Genomic DNA, 19,669 nt, shown 5'->3' with positions numbered 1-19,669 from the left:
GCGGGACATCATTGCAACGACGAGAAATCCGGCTAAAGGTCTAATTGCACGACGGATACAGTGCACCATGTAAGGCGCCCTTCCCCAATTGGCTCGCTCTTCGGAATAATTTAGAAATATGGAGGTCAAACCCGAGAGGGGACCATCACGTAAGGCCGAAACATGTGAGACTCCTTTTAGTCGCCTCTTACGACAGGCAGGAATACCGCGGGCCTATTCTAACCCCCGAACCCGCAGGGGGGGGTCGGAGGGTGGGTGCCCGAACGTGGACGTAGCTGATTTTGGTGACGACGTACCATCCGATCCCCCGCCTGCAAGGTACAGAGCCGGCAGCCATTTCGGCGCAGGACCACCGCCGGTATCCAACGTGGATTGCGACCGAACACCCGGGCCCAGACTGACATACCCAGTGGAAAGCCAGGTACTCCGTTTTGTGAAGACTGGCGAGGACCAGGCCGGAGGAGGTGCAGCAGAGTCCTAGGTTGACACCCATGGAGGAGCTCTGCGGGGCTGCGTTCTCCCATTGGTGTGGTCCGGTATGCTGTCAAGAAAAACGTCAATGCTTCCTCTGCAGGAAATTCGTGCACATACTTTTTCATCTGCGTCTTAAATGTGCGCACCATGCGCTCGGCTTCCCCATTCGATTGTGGATGGAAGGGGGGAGAGCCAACGTGCCGAATACCGAAGCGCCTACAAAAATCCTGGAAGGTCTGCGAAATAAACTGCGGTCCATTGTCCGAGACCAGGGTGATTGGCAGACCTTCCACAGAAAAGATTTTTGCTAGTGCCTGGATTGCAACGTCTGAAGTGGTTGAGCAGCAGCGAACCACATATGGGAATCGGGAATAAGCATCAATGACAATGAGCCAAAAGCCATTGAGAAACGGGCCCGCAAAATCGATGTGAACACGTTCCCATGCTTGGGTTGCCGGTGGCCATGAAGAGAACGCTGCCCTGGGAGATGCTTGTTGGCTCGCACACAGGGAACAGGCGGCCACCAAGTGCTCAATTTCTCTGTCAATACCGGGCCAGTACACATGTCTGCGAGCCAAGGTTTTAGTACGGGAAACACCCCAGTGCCCCGCATGTAATAACGTGAGGACCGCCCTGCGTAAACTTGCAGGAACAACCACGCGAGGAGCTGTATCATCGGTAGCCAGAAGGAGAACTCCTTCCAAGACCGAGAGGCGGTCTCGTAGAAGAAAATAATTACGAAGAGGGTCCGAGGCCCGGCCCGGAGGGCGGGATGACCACCCCTGCTGAATGAGGCGAACTACTTTCCGGAGAACCGGGTCAGCCGCCGTTTCCCTGGCGACTCGAGAACTAGTGATCGGAAAGCCATCAACTGCTTGGCGGGACGCCACATCCAATTGAAAACACATAATCTCCTCTCGATCGAACGTAGGATCCGGGCCCACCGGAAGACGGGAAAGAGCGTCGGCGTTGGCATGCTGTCCTGTAGGGTGAAAATGAATGTCATAATGGTACTTAGAGAGGAACAAGGCCCAGCGCTGTAGTCTGTGGGCCTCCCTATCCGGAATCTGAGAGGCGGGGCCAAATAACTATATTAACGGCTTATGGTCAGTGATTAACTGAAACTTCGTGCCATACAAGAAAGGGTGAAACTTGGTAACAGCGTAGACAATGGCCAAAGCCTCTTTTTCCACCTGGGAGTAATGGGCCTGCGCGGGACTAAGCGTTTTCGACGCAAATGCCAGTGGTTGCTCGGAACCATCGGCGTTGCGATGGGCCAGGACCGCCCCCACCCCATACTGCGAAGCATCTGTAGCCAGGACCAACGGCTTATGGGGATCAAAAGTAACCAAACAAGGGGCTGACGTGAGGAGGCCCTTCAACGAGGTGAACGCTCGCTCGCATGCAGGCGACCAATCAAAAGGAACACCCTTGTGCAGAAGGCCATACAGGGGGTGGGCTATAGTGGAAGCCCTGGGAATGAACCGGTGGTAATAGGCTATCTTGCCCAAAAAAGCTTTTAACTCTTTCAGCGAAGTGGGCCGAGGAAGGTTGACGATACCTTGGACCAAACTTCTTAGTGGCTGGATGCCATGCCGAGATATGGTGTAGCCCACATACTCAATGGACGGTTGGAAGAAGGTTGACTTATGCAGGTTGCAACGCAAGCCCACAGACCTGAATTTGAGAAAGAGGGTGCGAAGGTTGTGCAAGTGTTCCTTCGTGCTGCGGCCTGTGACAATTATGTCATCCAGGTAATTAATACAATGAGGGATTGTCGACGTGACATGCTCAAGATAACGCTGGAATATCGCCGGGGCACTGGATATTCCAAAGGCCAACCGCTGGTATTGGTAAAGGCCAAACGGGGTGTTGACAACCGCCAGCCGTTTGGAGTCCTCATCAAGTGGTATCTGATGATAAGCCTCCGAAAGATCGATTTTCGAAAAATACTGGCCTCCCGCCACGGCGGAGAACAATTCATCAGCACGAGGCAAAGGATAGGTGTCCACCACCAATTGGGAATTAATGGTGGCCTTGAAATCGCCACAAAGACGTAATTTTCCCGAGGGCCTCCTGACAATAACGAGGGGCGAAGCCCACTCACTGGAAGAAACGGGAAGAACGACCCCTAGGGCTGTCAGCCGGTCTAGCTCTTCCTTTACCTGAGGGCGGAGTGCTAAGGGGATCTGCCTCGCGCGTGGAAAACGCGGGCGAGCCGACGCCTTCAACGTTAAATGAGCTTCAAAATCGGAAACACGCCCCAGGCCCTCCTCAAAAATATCTGGAAAGTCTGAGATCAAAGATTCCAATGAGTGTTTGGGAACGTCTTCGGAGACCAACTGTATGGTGTCAGCGATAGAAAAACCGAAAGCTTGAAAGGCATTCAGGCCAAAAAGGTTAGCGGAGCTCGCATCACTGACAACAATAAAAGTAATAGGCCGAGTGACTGATTTGTAAGTCACGTCGGTAGTGAATTGACCCAGTAGGGGAATGAACTGTTTACCATAACCGCGTAGACGCCGGTAAACTGGCGCCAACGGGGGCGATCCAAGGTCGGAATAAGTTTGTGCATTCAACAACGAAACTGCCGCGCCCGTATCTACTTGCAGTTGTAACTGGCGCGACCGAACCGACACCTCGATAAAGAGTTTGCGTGCCGATGCGTCGGGAGCCTGGCCCGATGAAACTTCCTGAATGTCAACATCCATGTCCTCTGTACTTGCTTCCTTCGATTCTTTGGAGGCTGAGCGGCAAACTTTAGCAATGTGACCTTTTTTATTACATTTGCGACAAACGGCCCAACGCTGGGGGCACTCTGACCGATCATGATGTATATAGCACGACACACAGGACGGCAACAGGGGCCGGTGGCCGGAATTCTGTTTACGCGCCGTGCGGGAGCGGCCGTAACGGCCGGATTGTACCGCTCGCACGTCGTCCACCCCGGACACAGTGGACGCGGCCGCGCCGCCCTGAACCTCCGCGACGTCGCACCACGCTTCCAGCTGTTGACCTGCTGCGTGAGAGACTTCATATGATTGAGCAATGGACAGGACTTCCTCGAGGGAAGGGTCTTCTAACTGTAGGGCCCGTTGCCGGACCTCCCTATCAGGGGCCGAACGAACAATGACATCGCGTACCATAACGTGGGCGTACGACTCTCGCGACTGCTCCGTGACAAAATGACACTTGCGACTAAGACCGTGCAGGGTAGGGGCCCACGCCCGGTAAGACTGATGGGGCTGTTTCTTGCATTGATAGAACTCGACCCTAGCCGCCACAACATGCATGCGGCGGCGATAATATGAAGACAGCAATGAACACAATGCGTCAAAAGACAAGGACGAGGGTTCCTGCAACGGCGCTAGCTGCCGCAGAACTTGATACAGCGTGGGAGATATCCAAGACAAGAAGAGAGCACGACATACCCCGCATCGGCAACATGAAACGCCTGGAAATGCTGCCGAAGGCGATGTTCATATGCGTCCCAATCCTCCGCCGTCTCGTCATACGGGGGAAAGGGAGGAGGGAACTGCGCCGGAGCAGACGGCGTGGAGAGCAACGCCGGAAGCACTTGTTTCATGGTGGCCATGAGCTCCGTCTGCTGCGCCACCAAAACCCGCACTAAATCCTCCATGCCGTGGAGAAGCCGCGAAACCGGAACAACGACGCAACACGCGAAAGAACGACCCTACTCGTCGCCAATTGTGTAGTAACACTGTTCATGTTACGTCGCACTTCACTTAGCGTAGACCGGGACTGTGTCCTAGGCATGCCCGATGTTAACTGACTGTGCACGGCCCGTGCTGCCGGAGTTGTTGTTGTTGTTGTTCTTGTTACGCCGGCAGAGGTCGCGTCCGAATTCTCGCGTGCCCTCTGGTGGACGGGACTCTACTTGCGGCAACTACCGTCCGTGACGCGCCGTGCCAATGTGCACCTCCCGCGATCTTTCTGGTGGCTACTACAATATGTGCGTTCACCAGAAATCATTTCTCTGAGCCAACAATGTACAAGTGCAACACAGACTTAGTCTTTGATTCAAGAGTTGCCTTTGCATGCAGTTTCTTAGTTGCCGTAGTCTTTGAGAAGTGAGTGACATATTTGTCAGAAGGTTGTTAAATCAATGTTATCTTTGAACTCTGGAACAGGTATGGATGCATCATGAGAAAAGTTACTTGCCATAGAGTCACCCGTGTTTTTTGTTTGGTGTTTTCATTATATATGGGGCATGCAACCTCCAGGGCTTTCTATTCTCTGCAGAGTGCCTGCCTCTTCACTTATGGGCACCTACCACTAGACTTCAGTTGGACTTCCCCAACACTACTGTTCTCCTGTTTTCTCTGAGCCAACAATGTACAAGTGCAACACAGACTTAGTCTTTGATTCAAGAGTTGCCTTTGCATGCAGTTTCTTAGTTGCCGTAGTCTTTGAGAAGTGAGTGACATATTTGTCAGAAGGTTGTTAAATCAATGTTATCTTTGAACTCTGGAACAGGTATGGATGCATCATGAGAAAAGTTACTTGCCATAGAGTCACCCGTGTTTTTTGTTTGGTGTTTTCATTATATATGGGGCATGCAACCTCCAGGGCTTTCTATTCTCTGCAGAGTGCCTGCCTCTTCACTTATGGGCACCTTCCACTAGACTTCAGTTGGACTTCCCCAACACTACTGTTCTCCTGTTGTGGAAGTTTCCCGATAAGCCTGGTCCCACTAGGTCCTTCAGCAGTGGGGTCCATTTTTTCAGCAATGACCTTACATGGTTCTCGTTTTTCAGGTTTGATTCTTGCTGATGATGCCACCATCTCTCCCTTGTGTGTGTGTGTGGGTGTGTGGGGGAGGGGGGGGGGGGTGCTGTACCCTCGGCTGTCACCTACATCACATCAGCAGACTTTAAAGTGAGGTGGCTCCAACATCTCCTCTGTAGGTAAGAAGAATGTGGTATCTGTGACTGGCGCCTTTCAATCCAGCCACCAACCACACAGCAGTGTGTCACAACTGCCCCCTCCTCCTCTCCCCCGTCCCAACCCAAGCACCTGCAACTCATTGCAACTAATGAAGCCTGTAGCAACCATTGTGGTATCTGCTGGTGCCACGTCTGCTGAATACAGTTCTTCTATCATCAGCACCAGTTCATCTCCATGCGCCACATTTGGCACGATTCTCTGGTAAACCTCAGCAAAGTGGTTTTATAGGATGTTGACCTGCTGCTCTTAAATCAGTTCAACATTGGAAGCTAACGCTGTGGTTCTCTGGGCAAAGAGCTGACCGCACAAGCAGTCCCACAATCAGAGTTCCTTTTGTCGGAGTGCAGCAGATGTCGGTCGGAGCCTGCGTCTTCATGTATTGTGTCCAACCCTATGTGGCATCACTAGTGCATCATCGAAGGACTATGCGGACTTTACCTACATCAGTATTGGTCTACTAGGACAGACAGTATACTCAGGCTTTGAGATGTACAAACTGTTATTGCGTTGGTGATGAACTCTTATCCTCAGATCCTGATAATCTTTAGTTGTATTACTTCAGTAACTGTTTCAGTTTAACTGCTCAAGGTATTGTGTGATAAAGTTCATTTGTTCTTTCGGCTACCTAGGCACATCTATTCATTGTAATGTGCACCACTGAGAATGGGATTTAACAAAAAATGGTTCAAATGGCTCTGAGCCCTATGGGACTCAACTGCTGTGGTCATAAGTCCCCTAGAACTTAGAACTACTTAAACCTAACTAACCTAAGGACAGCACACAACACACAGCCATCACGAGGCAGAGAAAATCCCTGACCCCGCCGGGAATCGAACCCGGGAACCCGGGCGTGGGAAGCGAGAACGCTACCGCACGACCACGAGATGCGGGCGGGATTTAACAATTCCATTCAGGAATTCCCCTTATTGTTGTAAAACATGTACACAGATAACCATGTCTATGGCAATGCAGTTCTTTGCAGACGGGCACAACAGTGCTTCATTATCATAGTAGTACTATTTAAAACTGTACAATGTGTCTGCCACTCACATGGAGTATCTGGGTTCTGTTCTCAGTAATGTCAAGGACATTTACTGGTGAGAAGGCTGGAATGGAGTGCATTAAGCCTCATGATGCAACTGCGGAGCCACTTGACAGTAAAGCATCAGCTAAAAGGAATGGGAAACTTACAATAGTTTGGAGAGCGGACTGCATCAGAAAGATGTCACTGCTAGAGGATGATACAGCAGCTAGTCAACAGTGAATGGCCCATCAGAACCAGAACGTGGAGTTGGAATTTAAAAATGAAGGACAGTCTTCAATAATGTGTACAATAAGATGTTCAACAATCATATCCTTATGACCATCAAATTACAGACAAACACAACGAGAGAGATGACAGGTACAAGAATAAAGTTCTTCAGCAAAGAAACTATGCTACAATCAATTATCATTTTTAAATTGCGGACAAAGAAAATTATGAAAGTACTGTTTTGGAGCACTGTAGTGTGTAGAAATTAAGGGCAAATAATATGAAACCGTATTATTAGCAACTAGAAACACTTTAGATGTGATGCAACGCAATAAGGATAAAAAGAAAGTGAATATATATAGCAAAAAATGAAATAGTACTGGTTTGTTGTTGTTGTGGTCTTCAGTCCTGAGACTGGTTTGATGCAGCTCTCCATGCTACTCTATCCTGTGCAAGCTTCTTCATCTCCCAATACCTACTGCAACCTACGTCCTTCTGAATCTGCTTAGTGTATTCATCTCTTGGTCTCCCTCTACGATTTTCACCCTCCACCCTGCCCTCCAATACTAAATTGGTGATGCCTTGATGCCTCAGAACATGTCATACCAACCAATCCCTTCTAGTCAAGTTGTGCCACAAACTTCTCTTCTCTCCAATCCTATTCAATACTTCCTCATTAGTTATGTGATCTACCCATATAATCTTCAGCATTCTTCTGTAGCACCACATTTCGAAAGCTTCAATTCTCTTCTTGTCCAAACTAGTTATCGTCCATGTTTCACTTCCATACATGGCTACACTCCATACAAATACTCTCAGAAACAACTTCCTGACACTTAAATCTATACTCGATGTTAACAAATTTCTCTTCTTCAGAAATGCTTTCCTTGCCATTGCCAGTCTACATTTTATATCCTCTCTACTTCGACCCTCATCAGTTATTTTGCTCCCCAAATAGCAAAACTCCTTTACTAATTTAAGTGTCTCATTTCCTAATCTAATTCCCTCAGCATCACCCAACTTAATTCGACTACATTTCATTATCCTCGTTTTGCTTTTGTTGATGTTCATCTTATATCCTCCTTTCAAGACACTGTCCATTCCGTTCAACTGCTCTTCCAAGTCCTTTGCTGTCTCTGACAGAATTACAACGTCATCGGCGAACCTCAAAGTTTTTATTTCTTCTCCATGGATTTTAATACCTACTCCGAATTTTTCTTTTGTTTCCTTCACTGCTTGCTCAATATAGAGATTGAATAACATCGGGGAGAGGCTACAACCCTGTCTCACTCCCTTCCCAAGCACTGCTTCCCTTTCATGCCCCTAGACTCTTATAACTGCCATCTGGTTTCAGTACAAATTGTAAATAGCTTTTCGCTCTCTGTATTTCACCCCTGCCACCTTCAGAATTTGAAAGAGAGTATTCTAGTCAACATTGTCAAAATCTTTCTCTAAGTCTACAAATGCTAGAAACGTAGGTTTGCCTTTCCTTAACCTAGCTTCTAAGATAAGTCGTAGGGTCAGTATTGCCTCACGTGTTCCAACATTTCTACGGAATCCAAACTTATCTTCCCCGAGGTCGACTTCTACTAGTTTTTCCATTCGTCTGTAAAGAATTTGCATTAGTATTTTGCAGTTGTGACTTATTAAATTGATAGTTTGGTAATTTTCACACCTGTCACCACCTGCTTTCTTTGGGATTGGAATTATTATATTCTTCTTGAAGTCTTAGGGTATTTCGCCTGTCTCATACATCTTGCTCACCAGATGGTAGAGTTTTGTCAGGACTGGCTCTCCCAAGGCTTTCAGTAGTTCTAATGGAATGTTGTCTACTCCCGGGGCCCTGTTTCGACTCAGGTCTCTCAGTGCTCTGTCAATCTCTTCACGCAGTATCATATCTCCCATTTCATCTTCATCTACATCCTTTTCCATTTCCATAATATTGTCCTCAAGTACATCGCCCTTGTATAGGCCCTCTATATACTCCTTCCACCTTTCTGCTTTCCCTTCTTTGCTTAGAACTGGGTTTCCATCTGAGCTCTTGATATACATACAAGTGGTTCTCTTTTTTCCAAAGGTCTCTTTAATTTTCCTGTAGGCAATGTCTATCTTACCCCTAGTGAGATAAGCCTCTACATCCTTACATTTGTCCTCTAGCCATCCCTGCTTAGCCATTTTGCACTTCCTGTCGATCTCATTTTTGAGACGTTTGTATTCCTTTTTGCCTGCTTCACTTACTGCATTTTTGTATTTTCTCCTTTCATCAATTAAGTTCAATATTTCGTCTGTTACCCAAGGATTTCTACTACCCCTCGTCTTTTTACCTACTTGATCCTCTGCTGCCTTCACTATTTCATCCCTCAAAACTACCCATTCTTCTTCTACTGTATTTCTTTCCCCCACTCCTTTCAATTGTTCCATTATGCTCTCCCTGAAACTCTGTACAACCTCTGGTTTAGTCAATTTATCCAGGTCCCATCTCCTCAAATTACCACCATTTTGTAGTTTCTTCAGTTTTAATCTACAGTTCATAACCAATAGATTGTGGTCAGGTTCCACATCTGCCCCTGGCAATGTCTTACAATTTAAAACCTGGTTCCTAAATCTTTGTCTTACCATTATATAATCTATCTGAAACCTGTCAGTATCTCCAGGCTTCTTCCATGTATACAACCTTCTTTTATAATTCTTGAACCAGGTGTTAGCTATGATTAAGTTGTGCTTTGTGCAAAATTTTATCAGACGGCTTCCTCTTTCATTTCTTACAGCCAATCAATATTCACCTACTACGTTTCCTTCTCTCCCTTTTCCTACTGTCGAATTCCAGTCACCCATGACTATTAAATTTTCGTCTCCCTTCACTATCTGAATAATTTCTTTTATTTCATCATACATTTCTTCAACTTCTTCGTCATCTGCAGAGCTTGTTGGCATGTAAACATGTACTACTGTGGTAGGCGTGGGCTTCGTATCTATCTTGGCCACAATAATGCGTTCACTATGCTGTTTGTAGTAGCTTACCCGCATTCCTATTTTCTTATTCATTATTAAACCTACTCCTGTGTTACCCCTATTTGATTTTGTGTTTATAACCCTGTAGTCACCTAACCAAAAGTCTTGTTCCTTCTGCCACTGAACTTCACTAATTCCCACTATATCTAACTTTAACCTATCCATTTCCCTTTTTAAATTTTCTAACGTACCTGCCTGTTTAAGGGATCTGACATTCCACGCTCCAACCCGTAGAACGTCAGTTTTCTTTCTCCCGATAATGACATCCTCTTGAGTAGTCCCCGCCCGGAGATCCGAATGGGGGACTATTTTACCTCCGGAATATTTTACCCAAGAGGATGCCATCTTCATTTAACCATACAGTAAAGCTGCATGCCCTCAGGAAAAATTACGGCTGTAGTTTCCCCTTGCTTTCAACCGTTCGCAGTACCAGCACAGCAAGGCCGTTTTGGTTAGTGTTATAAGGCCAGATCAGCCAACCATCCAGACTGTTGCCCCTGCAACTTCTGAAAAGGCTGCTGCCCCTCTTCAGGAACCACACGTTTCTCTGGCCTCTCAACAGATACCCCTCCATTGTGGTTGCACCTATGGTACGGCCTTCTGTATCGTTGAGGCACGCAAGCCTCCCCACCTACGGCAAGGTCCATGGTTCATGGAGGGGGGGGGGGGGTTAAGAAAATTTATATAATCTGAAGGGGCAAAATAGTAAAATAATACATGCTGCACCAGTTACTCTGACAAAAAAAGGTGTTTAGCATAGGGGAGCAAAATGGAATGGTGCAACATGACTGGCAAAAATATCACAGACTACTGAAAATGTAAGATATAGCAGGTAGACATAGGAGAAAAAAAATGAAGAGAAGTATAAAATTAAATAACACAAAAAGCCATAATATTGTTATTCATTAGATATAGCATTTTTCTCTGAAGTACCAAATACACTGATTCAGAATTGTCCTTACTTTATTTTTAAGACAAAACTAAAACCTAGCACAAGTAAACTTCCAAGTACTAAAGATACTATCTGTGCTGTGGTGCATATTTCGGGGAACCAGCTACTGAGTTTTCTTCAAGGTAAAAAAATATAATAATAATAATAATAATAATAATAATAATAATAATAACAATCCCCGTGGAGGCCCGGGAAAAGAATAGGCCTCCGGTATGTTCTGCCAGTCGTAAAAGGCGACGAAAAGAACAAACCACTAATAGGGCTAACCCCCCTTTTAGTGTGATGAGTTGGTTCAGGACAGAACTAAAGAAGCCTCGGACAAGCGCCGTCATGGTCGGGGACGACGCTTGAACCCTATGCCCGCCCACAATGGTAACGACACTGCTAGCCAACTGGAAAATGATTTAAATCCAAATAGAGGTGTTTTGCAGGATATGCTTCCTACAACCACCCTAGAAGGAAAACAAAGGCAGAGGATGAGATGGTCAGATGAAGTTAATCGACACCTCATGTTCTGTTATTACCAAGCAACAAACCTAGGAACCAACACAACTGGATACAGATCACAAGTATACACAACATTTATTACCAGATACCCAGAATTAAAAATTTTAACAGAACAACGACTAGCTGATCAGATCCGTGTAATAATCAAAAATAACAGGATACCCCAGTCATAATTAGAAAACATCAAACAACAAGTACAACAAATACTGGAACAAAATAATGTGCAAACAGAAGAAGAAGAAAATAGAGTAACGGACTCAAACATCCCAGAGCAAACAAACAAAGAACAACACGCATCAATTAAACAATCAGAGGAAAACGAAATCTTGTGACAGCCACCAGAACAAGCACAAATAGAACACGAAGTGACACACATGTTAGATATAGAAGAAAAATTTCAGCTGACATATATAGAATACAAAGACACAAATACAGACATTAGACCATTCTTGCATAGACTGCCAAGTAACCCACAAGTCGAAACAACAATAAAAACTATCAACACAATCATACACAACAAAATAAATGAATATACAACTATGGAGAGTTACAACTACTGGTTTATATAGGAGCACTCACTACACTAAATATACACACTAGGCAGAGATCAGAACCAACCAACACACAGAAGAAACCCACAAAACCAGCATGGCAACACAAGCTACAGATCAGAACAGAAAAACTGCGAAAGGACATCGGACAGCTAACACAATTTATAAGAAATGAAATGTCAGAAAAAAAACGAAAAACGTTAGGTAAAATCTCACAACAAGAAGTGATAGAGCAATTAGATGAGAAGAAGCAGAAATTACAAGCATTGGCCAAACGACTTAGGAGATACAAAAAAAGTGAAAATAGAAGGAAACAAAACCAAACATTCAACGCAAACCAAAAGAAATTTCACCAGACAATAGATAACACACACATTAAAATAGACAATCCACCAAACATAACAGACATGGAACACTTCTGGAGCAACATATGGTCAAACCCGGTACAACATAACACGCATGCACGGTGGATACAAGCAGAAACAGACACATACAAGATGATACCACAAATGCCTGAAGTGATAATTTTGCAACATGAAGTCACCCAAGCTATTAATTCTACTCACAATTGGAAAGCCCCTGGAAAAGATAAAATAGCAAATTTCTGGCTAAAGAAATTCACCTCAACACATTCACATCTAACTAAATTATTTAACATATCTAAAAAGAAAGATGATGAGACTTACCAAACAAAAGCGCTGGCAGGTCGATAGACACACAAACAAACACAAATATACACACAAAATTCAAGCTTTCGCAACAAACTGTTGCCTCATCAGGAAAGAGGGAAGGAGAGGGAAAGACGAAAGGATGTGGGTTTTAAGGGAGAGGGTAAGGAGTCATTCCAATCCCGGGAGCGGAAAGACTTACCTTAGGGGGGAAAAAAGGACAGGTATACACTCGCACACACACACATATCCATCCACACATACAGACACAAGCAGACATATTTAAAGACAAAGAGTTTGGGCAGAGATGTCAGTCGAGGTGGAAGAGTAGAGGCAAAGAAGTTGTTGAGAGACAGGTGAGTGGCGGCAACTGGAAATTAGCGGAGATTGAGGCCTGGCGGATAACGAGAAGAGAGGATATACTGAAGGGCAAGTTCCCATCTCCGGAGTTCGGATAGGTTGGTGTTGGTGGGAAGTGTCCAGATAACCCGGACGGTGTAACACTGTGCCAAGATGTGCTGGCTGTGCACCAAGGCATGTTTAGCCACAGGGTGATCCTCATTACCAACAAACACTGTCTGCCTGTCTCCATTCATGCGAATGGACAGTTTGTTGCTGGTCATTCCCACATAGAATGCATCACAGTGTAGGCAGGTCAGTTGGTAAATCACGTGGGTGCTTTCACACGTGGCTCTGCCTTTGATCGTGTACACCTTCCGGGTTACAGGACTGGAGTAGGTGGTGGTGGGAGGGTGCATGGGACAGGTTTTGCACCGGGGGCGGTTACAAGGATAGGAGCCAGAGGGTAGGGAAGGTGGTTTGGGGATTTCATAGGGATGAACTAACAGGTTACTTTTGCTTTATTTCGATTTCCGTTTTTTCACATCACCGATCATTTTTAGCCGCTTCCCACAGGTTTTAACGTTATTATTTCTCCACCAGACAATTTTTAGCCTCATTTCCTAATCTGCCACCACCATACCACTACTTTTAATACATCCTCACGTAGTTTTTTTCGAAATTTTCCCGAATTTCTCCACCCTTTAACGTGTTTTGGCGGCAACACAACCACCTAACCTTTATGCACATCGTTTTCTACCTACACTATTTCACCACAGGATCAACATAACGCAGCTCCAACCAACCCCTTTTCGCCTCTTTTCACACCAGACCTCCATTTGCTTTCTACTTCACCTTTATCTCTCCCCACATATTTTTATATTCATTTTCATTTCAGCCTCACGTTACACTTTCGACCTTCTAGTACCATGTCACCCGCACAACACCCCCACAACGACCCCATTAAGTTTTATTTACATTCCCTCCGCAGACATGCCTTCGCCCTAGCCAGATTATGCTCCCATATTCTATTTTCTCAGGCTTGTCTGACATTTGGCATTACCCCCAAAGGCCTCACACTTAAAGTTCCCATCTCTGGCTGCAACCCTTCCTTCCATCAGTCCCTATACCAGTTCCAAACTGAACAATCCATTGCCCTCACCCACCTAATCCTTCACCTACACATCAACTCAGCCAATGAACACACCCGTCAACTCCTATCCTTAATAAAAGTCCTTAATCTTTCGTCTCCCACATCCACGCCGGCTGTTCAGAGCATCCTCCTACAGGCCAACCGTAAATTAGAACAGCATGCCACCCTCCACCTCAAAAAACTATCCAATCTCCTGGTTTCCCACCTCCGGAAAGGCAACTCACTCACCCTTCACAACCTTTCCAGCAAACCTCAACCACCTCTCATTGCACACAAACCCAGTCTCTCCCATCTACTCAATCTCCCACTTCCAGCTCCACTCCCTCCAAAACCTCAAAATTCCTTTCAACACAATCTGGAACCACAACACCCTAATTCAGTAGTTAACCTTTCCTCCAAACCTCTCTCCCAATCCGAAACCTCTGTCCTATCCAAAGGCCTCACCTTCAGCCCCACTCCCAGATTCAACCAAACAGCCCTCGTCAAAGATTTACTGTCCTACACCCGTACTCTCTGCTGGAAATATCACTTTGCCACGAAGAAAAATGATCCTAATCCTACTCCTAATGATCCAACTCCCCAAGACACCATCTAAATTGAACCCTGCCTGGAACAGTTCCGTCCTCCGTCACAGCGGGACCCACCTCCTCTTCCTCAAAATCACCCTCTCCAAACCTTCCAGGAATTTCTGACTTCCAGCCTTGCATCTCAATCCTTCTTAAAAAACCTTAATCCTACACCCAACATCACCACTGCTGAAGCCAAGGCTATCCGTGATCTGAAGGCTGACCGATCCATTGTCATTCTTCCGGCGGACAAGGGTTCCACGACCGTGGTACTTGATCGTCGGGAGTATGTGGCTGAGGGACTGCGTCAGCTTTCAGACAACACCACATACAAAGTTTGCCAAGGTAACCCCATTCCCGATGTCCAGGCGGAGCTTCAAGGAATCCTCAGAACCTTAGGCCCCCTGCAAAACCTTTCACCTGACTCCATCAACCTCCTGACCCCACCGACACCCCGCACCCCAACCTTCTACCTTCTTCCTAAAATCCACAAACCCAATCATCCCGGCCGCCCCATTGTAGCTGGTTACCAAGCCCCCACAGAACGTATCTCTGCCTACGTAGATCAACACCTTCAACCCATTACATGCAGTCTCCCATCCTTCATCAAAGACACCAACCACTTCCTTGAACGCCTGGAATCCTTACCCAATCTGTTACCCCCGGAAACCATCCTTGTAACCATTGATGCCACTTCCTTATACACAAATATTCCGCACGTCCAGGGCCTCGCTGCGATGGAGCATTTCCTTTCACGCCGATCACCTGCCACCCTACCTAAAACCTCTTTCCTCATTACCTTAGCCAGCTTCATCCTGACACACAACTTCTTCACTTTTGAAGGCCAGATATACCAACAATTAAAGGGAACAGCCATGGGTACCAGGATGGCCCCCTCGTACGCCAACCTATTCATGGGTCGCTTAGAGGAAGCCTTCTTGGTTACCCAGGTCTGCCAACCCAAAGTTTGGTACAGATTTATTGATGACATCTTCATGATCTGGACTCACAGTGAAGAAGAACTCCAGAATTTCCTCTCCAACCTCAACTCCTTTGGTTCTATCAGATTCACCTGGTCCTACTCCAAATCCCATGCCACTTTCCTTGATGTTGACCTCCACCTGTCCAATGGCCAACTTCACACGTCTGTCCACATCAAACCCACCAACAAGCAACAGTACCTCCATTATGACAGCTGCCACCCATTCCACATCAAACGGTCCCTTCCCTACAGCCTAGGTCTTCGTGGCAAACGAATCTGCTCCAGTCCGGAATCCCTGAAACATTACACCAACAACCTGACAACAGCTTTCGCATCCCGCAACTACCCTCCCGGCCTGGTACAGAAGCAAATAACCAGAGCCACTTCCTCATCCCCTCAAACCCAGAATTCCCCACAGAAGAACCACAAAAGTGCCCCACTTGTGACAGGATACTTTCCGGGACTGGACCAGACTCTGAATGTGGCTCTCCAGCAGGGATACGACTTCCTCAAATCCTGCCCTGAAATGAGATCCATCCTTCATGAAATCCTCCCCACTCCGCCAAGAGTGTCTTTCCGCCGTCCACCTAACCTTCGTAACCTGTTAGTTCATCCCTATGAAATCCCCAAACCACCTTCCCTACCCTCTGGCTCCTATCCTTGTAACCGCCCCCGGTGCAAAACCTGTCCCATGCACCCTCCCACCACCACCTACTCCAGTCCTGTAACCCGGAAGGTGTACACGATCAAAGGCAGAGCCACGTGTGAAAGCACCCACGTGATTTACCAACTGACCTGCCTACACTGTGATGCATTCTATGTGGGAATGACCAGCAACAAACTGTCCATTCGCATGAATGGACACAGGCAGACAGTGTTTGTTGGTAATGAGGATCACCCTGTGGCTAAACATGCCTTGGTGCACAGCCAGCACATCTTGGCACAGTGTTACACCGTCCGGGTTATCTGGACACTTCCCACCAACACCAACCTATCCGAACTCCGGAGATGGGAACTTGCCCTTCAGTATATCCTCTCTTCTCGTTATCCGCCAGGCCTCAATCTCCGCTAATTTCCAGTTGCCGCCACTCACCTGTCTCTCAACAACTTCTTTGCCTCTACTCTTCCACCTCGACTGACATCTCTGCCCAAACTCTTTGTCTTTAAATATGTCTGCTTGTGTCTGTATGTGTGGATGGATATGTGTGTGTGTGCGAGTGTATACCTGTCCTTTTTTCCCCCCTAAGGTAAGTCTTTCCGCTCCCGGGATTGGAATGACTCCTTACCCTCTCCCTTAAAACCCACATCCTTTCGTCTTTCCCTCTCCTTCCCTCTTTCCTGATGAGGCAACAGTTTGTTGCGAAAGCTTGAATTTTGTGTGTATATTTGTGTTTGTTTGTGTGTCTATCGACCTGCCAGCGCTTTTGTTTGGTAAGTCTCATCATCTTTCTTTTTAGATATATTTTTTCCACGTGGAATGTTTCCCTCTGTTAAATTATTTAACAGTTACATTGCAGACCCATACACATTCCCTGATACACTTACACATGGAGTAACTTATCTGAAACCTAAAGATCAAGCAGACACACCAAACCCAGCTAAATATCGCCCAATAACATGCCTACCAACAATATACAAAATATTAACTTCAGTCATTACACAGAAATTAATGACACATACAACACAGAACAAAATTATAAATGAAGAACAAAAAGGCTGTTGCAAAGGAGCACGAGGATGTAAAGAGCAACTGATAATCGATGCAGAGGTGACATATTAAGCTAAAACTAAACAAAGGTCGCTACACTACGCATACATTGATTACCAAAAAGCTTTTGATAGTGTACCCCACTCATGGTTACTACAAATATTGGAAATATACAAAGTAGACCCTAAATTGATAGTTCCTAAACATAGTAATGAAAAATTGGAAAACCACACTTAATATCCAAACAAATTCAAATAATATCACCTCACAGCCAATACAGATTAAGTGTGGAATATACCAAGGAGATTCATTAAGTCCTTTCTGGTTCTACCTTGCTCTGAACCCACTATCCAACATGCTAAATAATACAAATTATGGATACAATATCACTGGAACATACCCACACAAAATCACACATTTGCTATACATGGATGATCTAAAATTACTCGCATCAACAACTCAACCAATTACTAAAGATAACAGAAGTATTCAGCAATGATATAAATATGGCTTTTGGAACAGACAAATGTAAGAAAAATGGCATAGTCAAGGGAAAACACACTAAACAAGAAGATTACATACTGTATAACCACAGTGACTGCATAGAAGCAACGGAAAAAACAGATGCCTATAAATAGACAAAAAATAGGAATAGATAATACAAATATTAAAGAAGAACTAAAAGAAAAATATAGACAAAGACTAACAAAAATACTGAAAACAGAATTGACAGCAAGAAACAAGACAAAAGCTATAAATACCTATGCTATACCAATACTGACCTACTCATTTGGAGTAGTGAAAGGGAGTAACACAGACCTAGAAGCACTCAATACACTTACACGATCACAATGCCACAAATATAGAATACATCACATACATACAGCAACAGAAAGATTCACATTAAGCAGAAAGGAAGGAGGAAGGGGATTTATCGACATAAAAAACCTACATTATGGACAGGTAGACAATTTAAGAAAATTCTTTATAGAACGAGCAGAAATCAGCAAAATACACAAAGCAATCACTCATATAAATATATCTGCTACACCACTGCAATTTCATAACCACTTCCACAACCCTTTAGATCACATAACATCAACAGATACGAAGAAAGTAAATTGGAAAAAGAAAACACTACATGGCAAGCACCCGTATCATCTAACACAGCCACACATCGATCAAGACGCATCCAACACATGGCTAAGAAAAGGCAATATATACAGTGAGACAGAAGGATTCATAATTTGCAATACAGGATCAAACAATAAACACCAGATATTACAGCAAGCATATTATTAAAGATCCCAATACCACAACAGATAAATGCAGACTTTGCAAACAACAAATAGAAACAGTAGATCACATCACAAGCAGATGTACAATACTAGCAAATACAGAATACCCCAGAAGACATGACAATGTTGCAAAAATAATTCATCCACAGCTTGCCTTACAACATAAACTTATAAAACAACACGTTCCTACATACAAGTATGCACCACAAAATGTACAGGAGAATGATGAATACAAATTATACTGGAACAGAACCATTATAACAGATAAAACAACGCCACATAACAAACCTGACATCATACTCACCAATAAAAAGAAGAAATTAACACAACTAATTGAAATATCCATACCCAATACAACAAATATACAAAAGAAAACAGAAGAAAAAATTGAAAAATACATCCAACTGGCTGAGGAAGTCAAGGACATGTGGCATCAGGATAAAGTTGACATTATACCAATTGTACTATCAACTACAGGAGTCATACCACACAATATCCACCAGTACATCAACGCAATACAGCTACGTCCAAACATATATATATACAACTACAGAAATCCGTAATTATTGATACATGTTCAATTACCCGAAAGTTCCTAAACGCAATGTAACATATACCGTACAGTTAAAAGGAAGTCATGCTTGATCAAGGTCCGCGTCACTTTCATTTCGAACCAGACCTAAGGTCTGAGAAAGGAAAGAAATAATAATAATAATATAAATCACAAGAACATCTTCCCAAACAGAATAAAAGTTGCAAAAATATGCTAGTTGCATGTTTAATCAAGAAACATTCACAAAATTAATTTCTTCAAATTTAGTATCTCAAAGAACCATGCAATAGGTGAAGTGCACAACACAAATTACTTTGAAGATTTAGAATATTTTGTGTACTCACCAGCTCACTGAGTCTTTTCACATAATTGTTGTAATGTTCAAGAGTCTGGCAATGTTGTTCTGCTTGTTCATACTCCAGGAAAAATTTATGACACATTCTACATCTCAGCCCCAGAGTCCACTTTAGAAGCGACCTGCCTGAGAAAAAGAACCAGGCAGTTTGATTACAGTGAAATATTAACAAATCAGAAACACTGAGTTAAAATCTATGAATTGTTTAGGAATAAAGGAGATGATTCGCCAAAAGGCAAAAGCGCTGCTTTGTTGACAGGTACACAAACAAAAGGTACAGAGCTTTTCTAGCTTTCAGAATGAAATTCCTTTTTCAAGCTGTAGGAGAAAC

At 44.8% G+C, this 19,669-nt stretch overlaps 1 protein-coding gene across 1 annotated transcript in view; it reads right to left on the bottom strand.

Annotated features, from left to right (window-relative positions):
• The window catches only part of LOC126260271 (eukaryotic translation initiation factor 5B-like), a 561,696-nt gene that overhangs the window by 34,651 nt on the left and 507,376 nt on the right, over positions 1 to 19,669 (bottom strand). The window contains exon 11 of the mRNA XM_049957597.1: positions 19,328 to 19,464. Within this exon, the coding sequence (XP_049813554.1) occupies positions 19,328 to 19,464 (137 nt within the window). The remainder of the gene's footprint in view (positions 1 to 19,327; positions 19,465 to 19,669) is intronic.

Source organism: Schistocerca nitens, chromosome 5 (genome assembly GCF_023898315.1).
Source record: "Schistocerca nitens isolate TAMUIC-IGC-003100 chromosome 5, iqSchNite1.1, whole genome shotgun sequence".
NCBI classification, from domain to species: Eukaryota; Metazoa; Arthropoda; class Insecta; order Orthoptera; family Acrididae; genus Schistocerca; species Schistocerca nitens.
The sequence above is the reverse complement of the archived record's forward strand: the minus strand, read 5'-3'. Positions and strand labels throughout refer to the sequence as shown.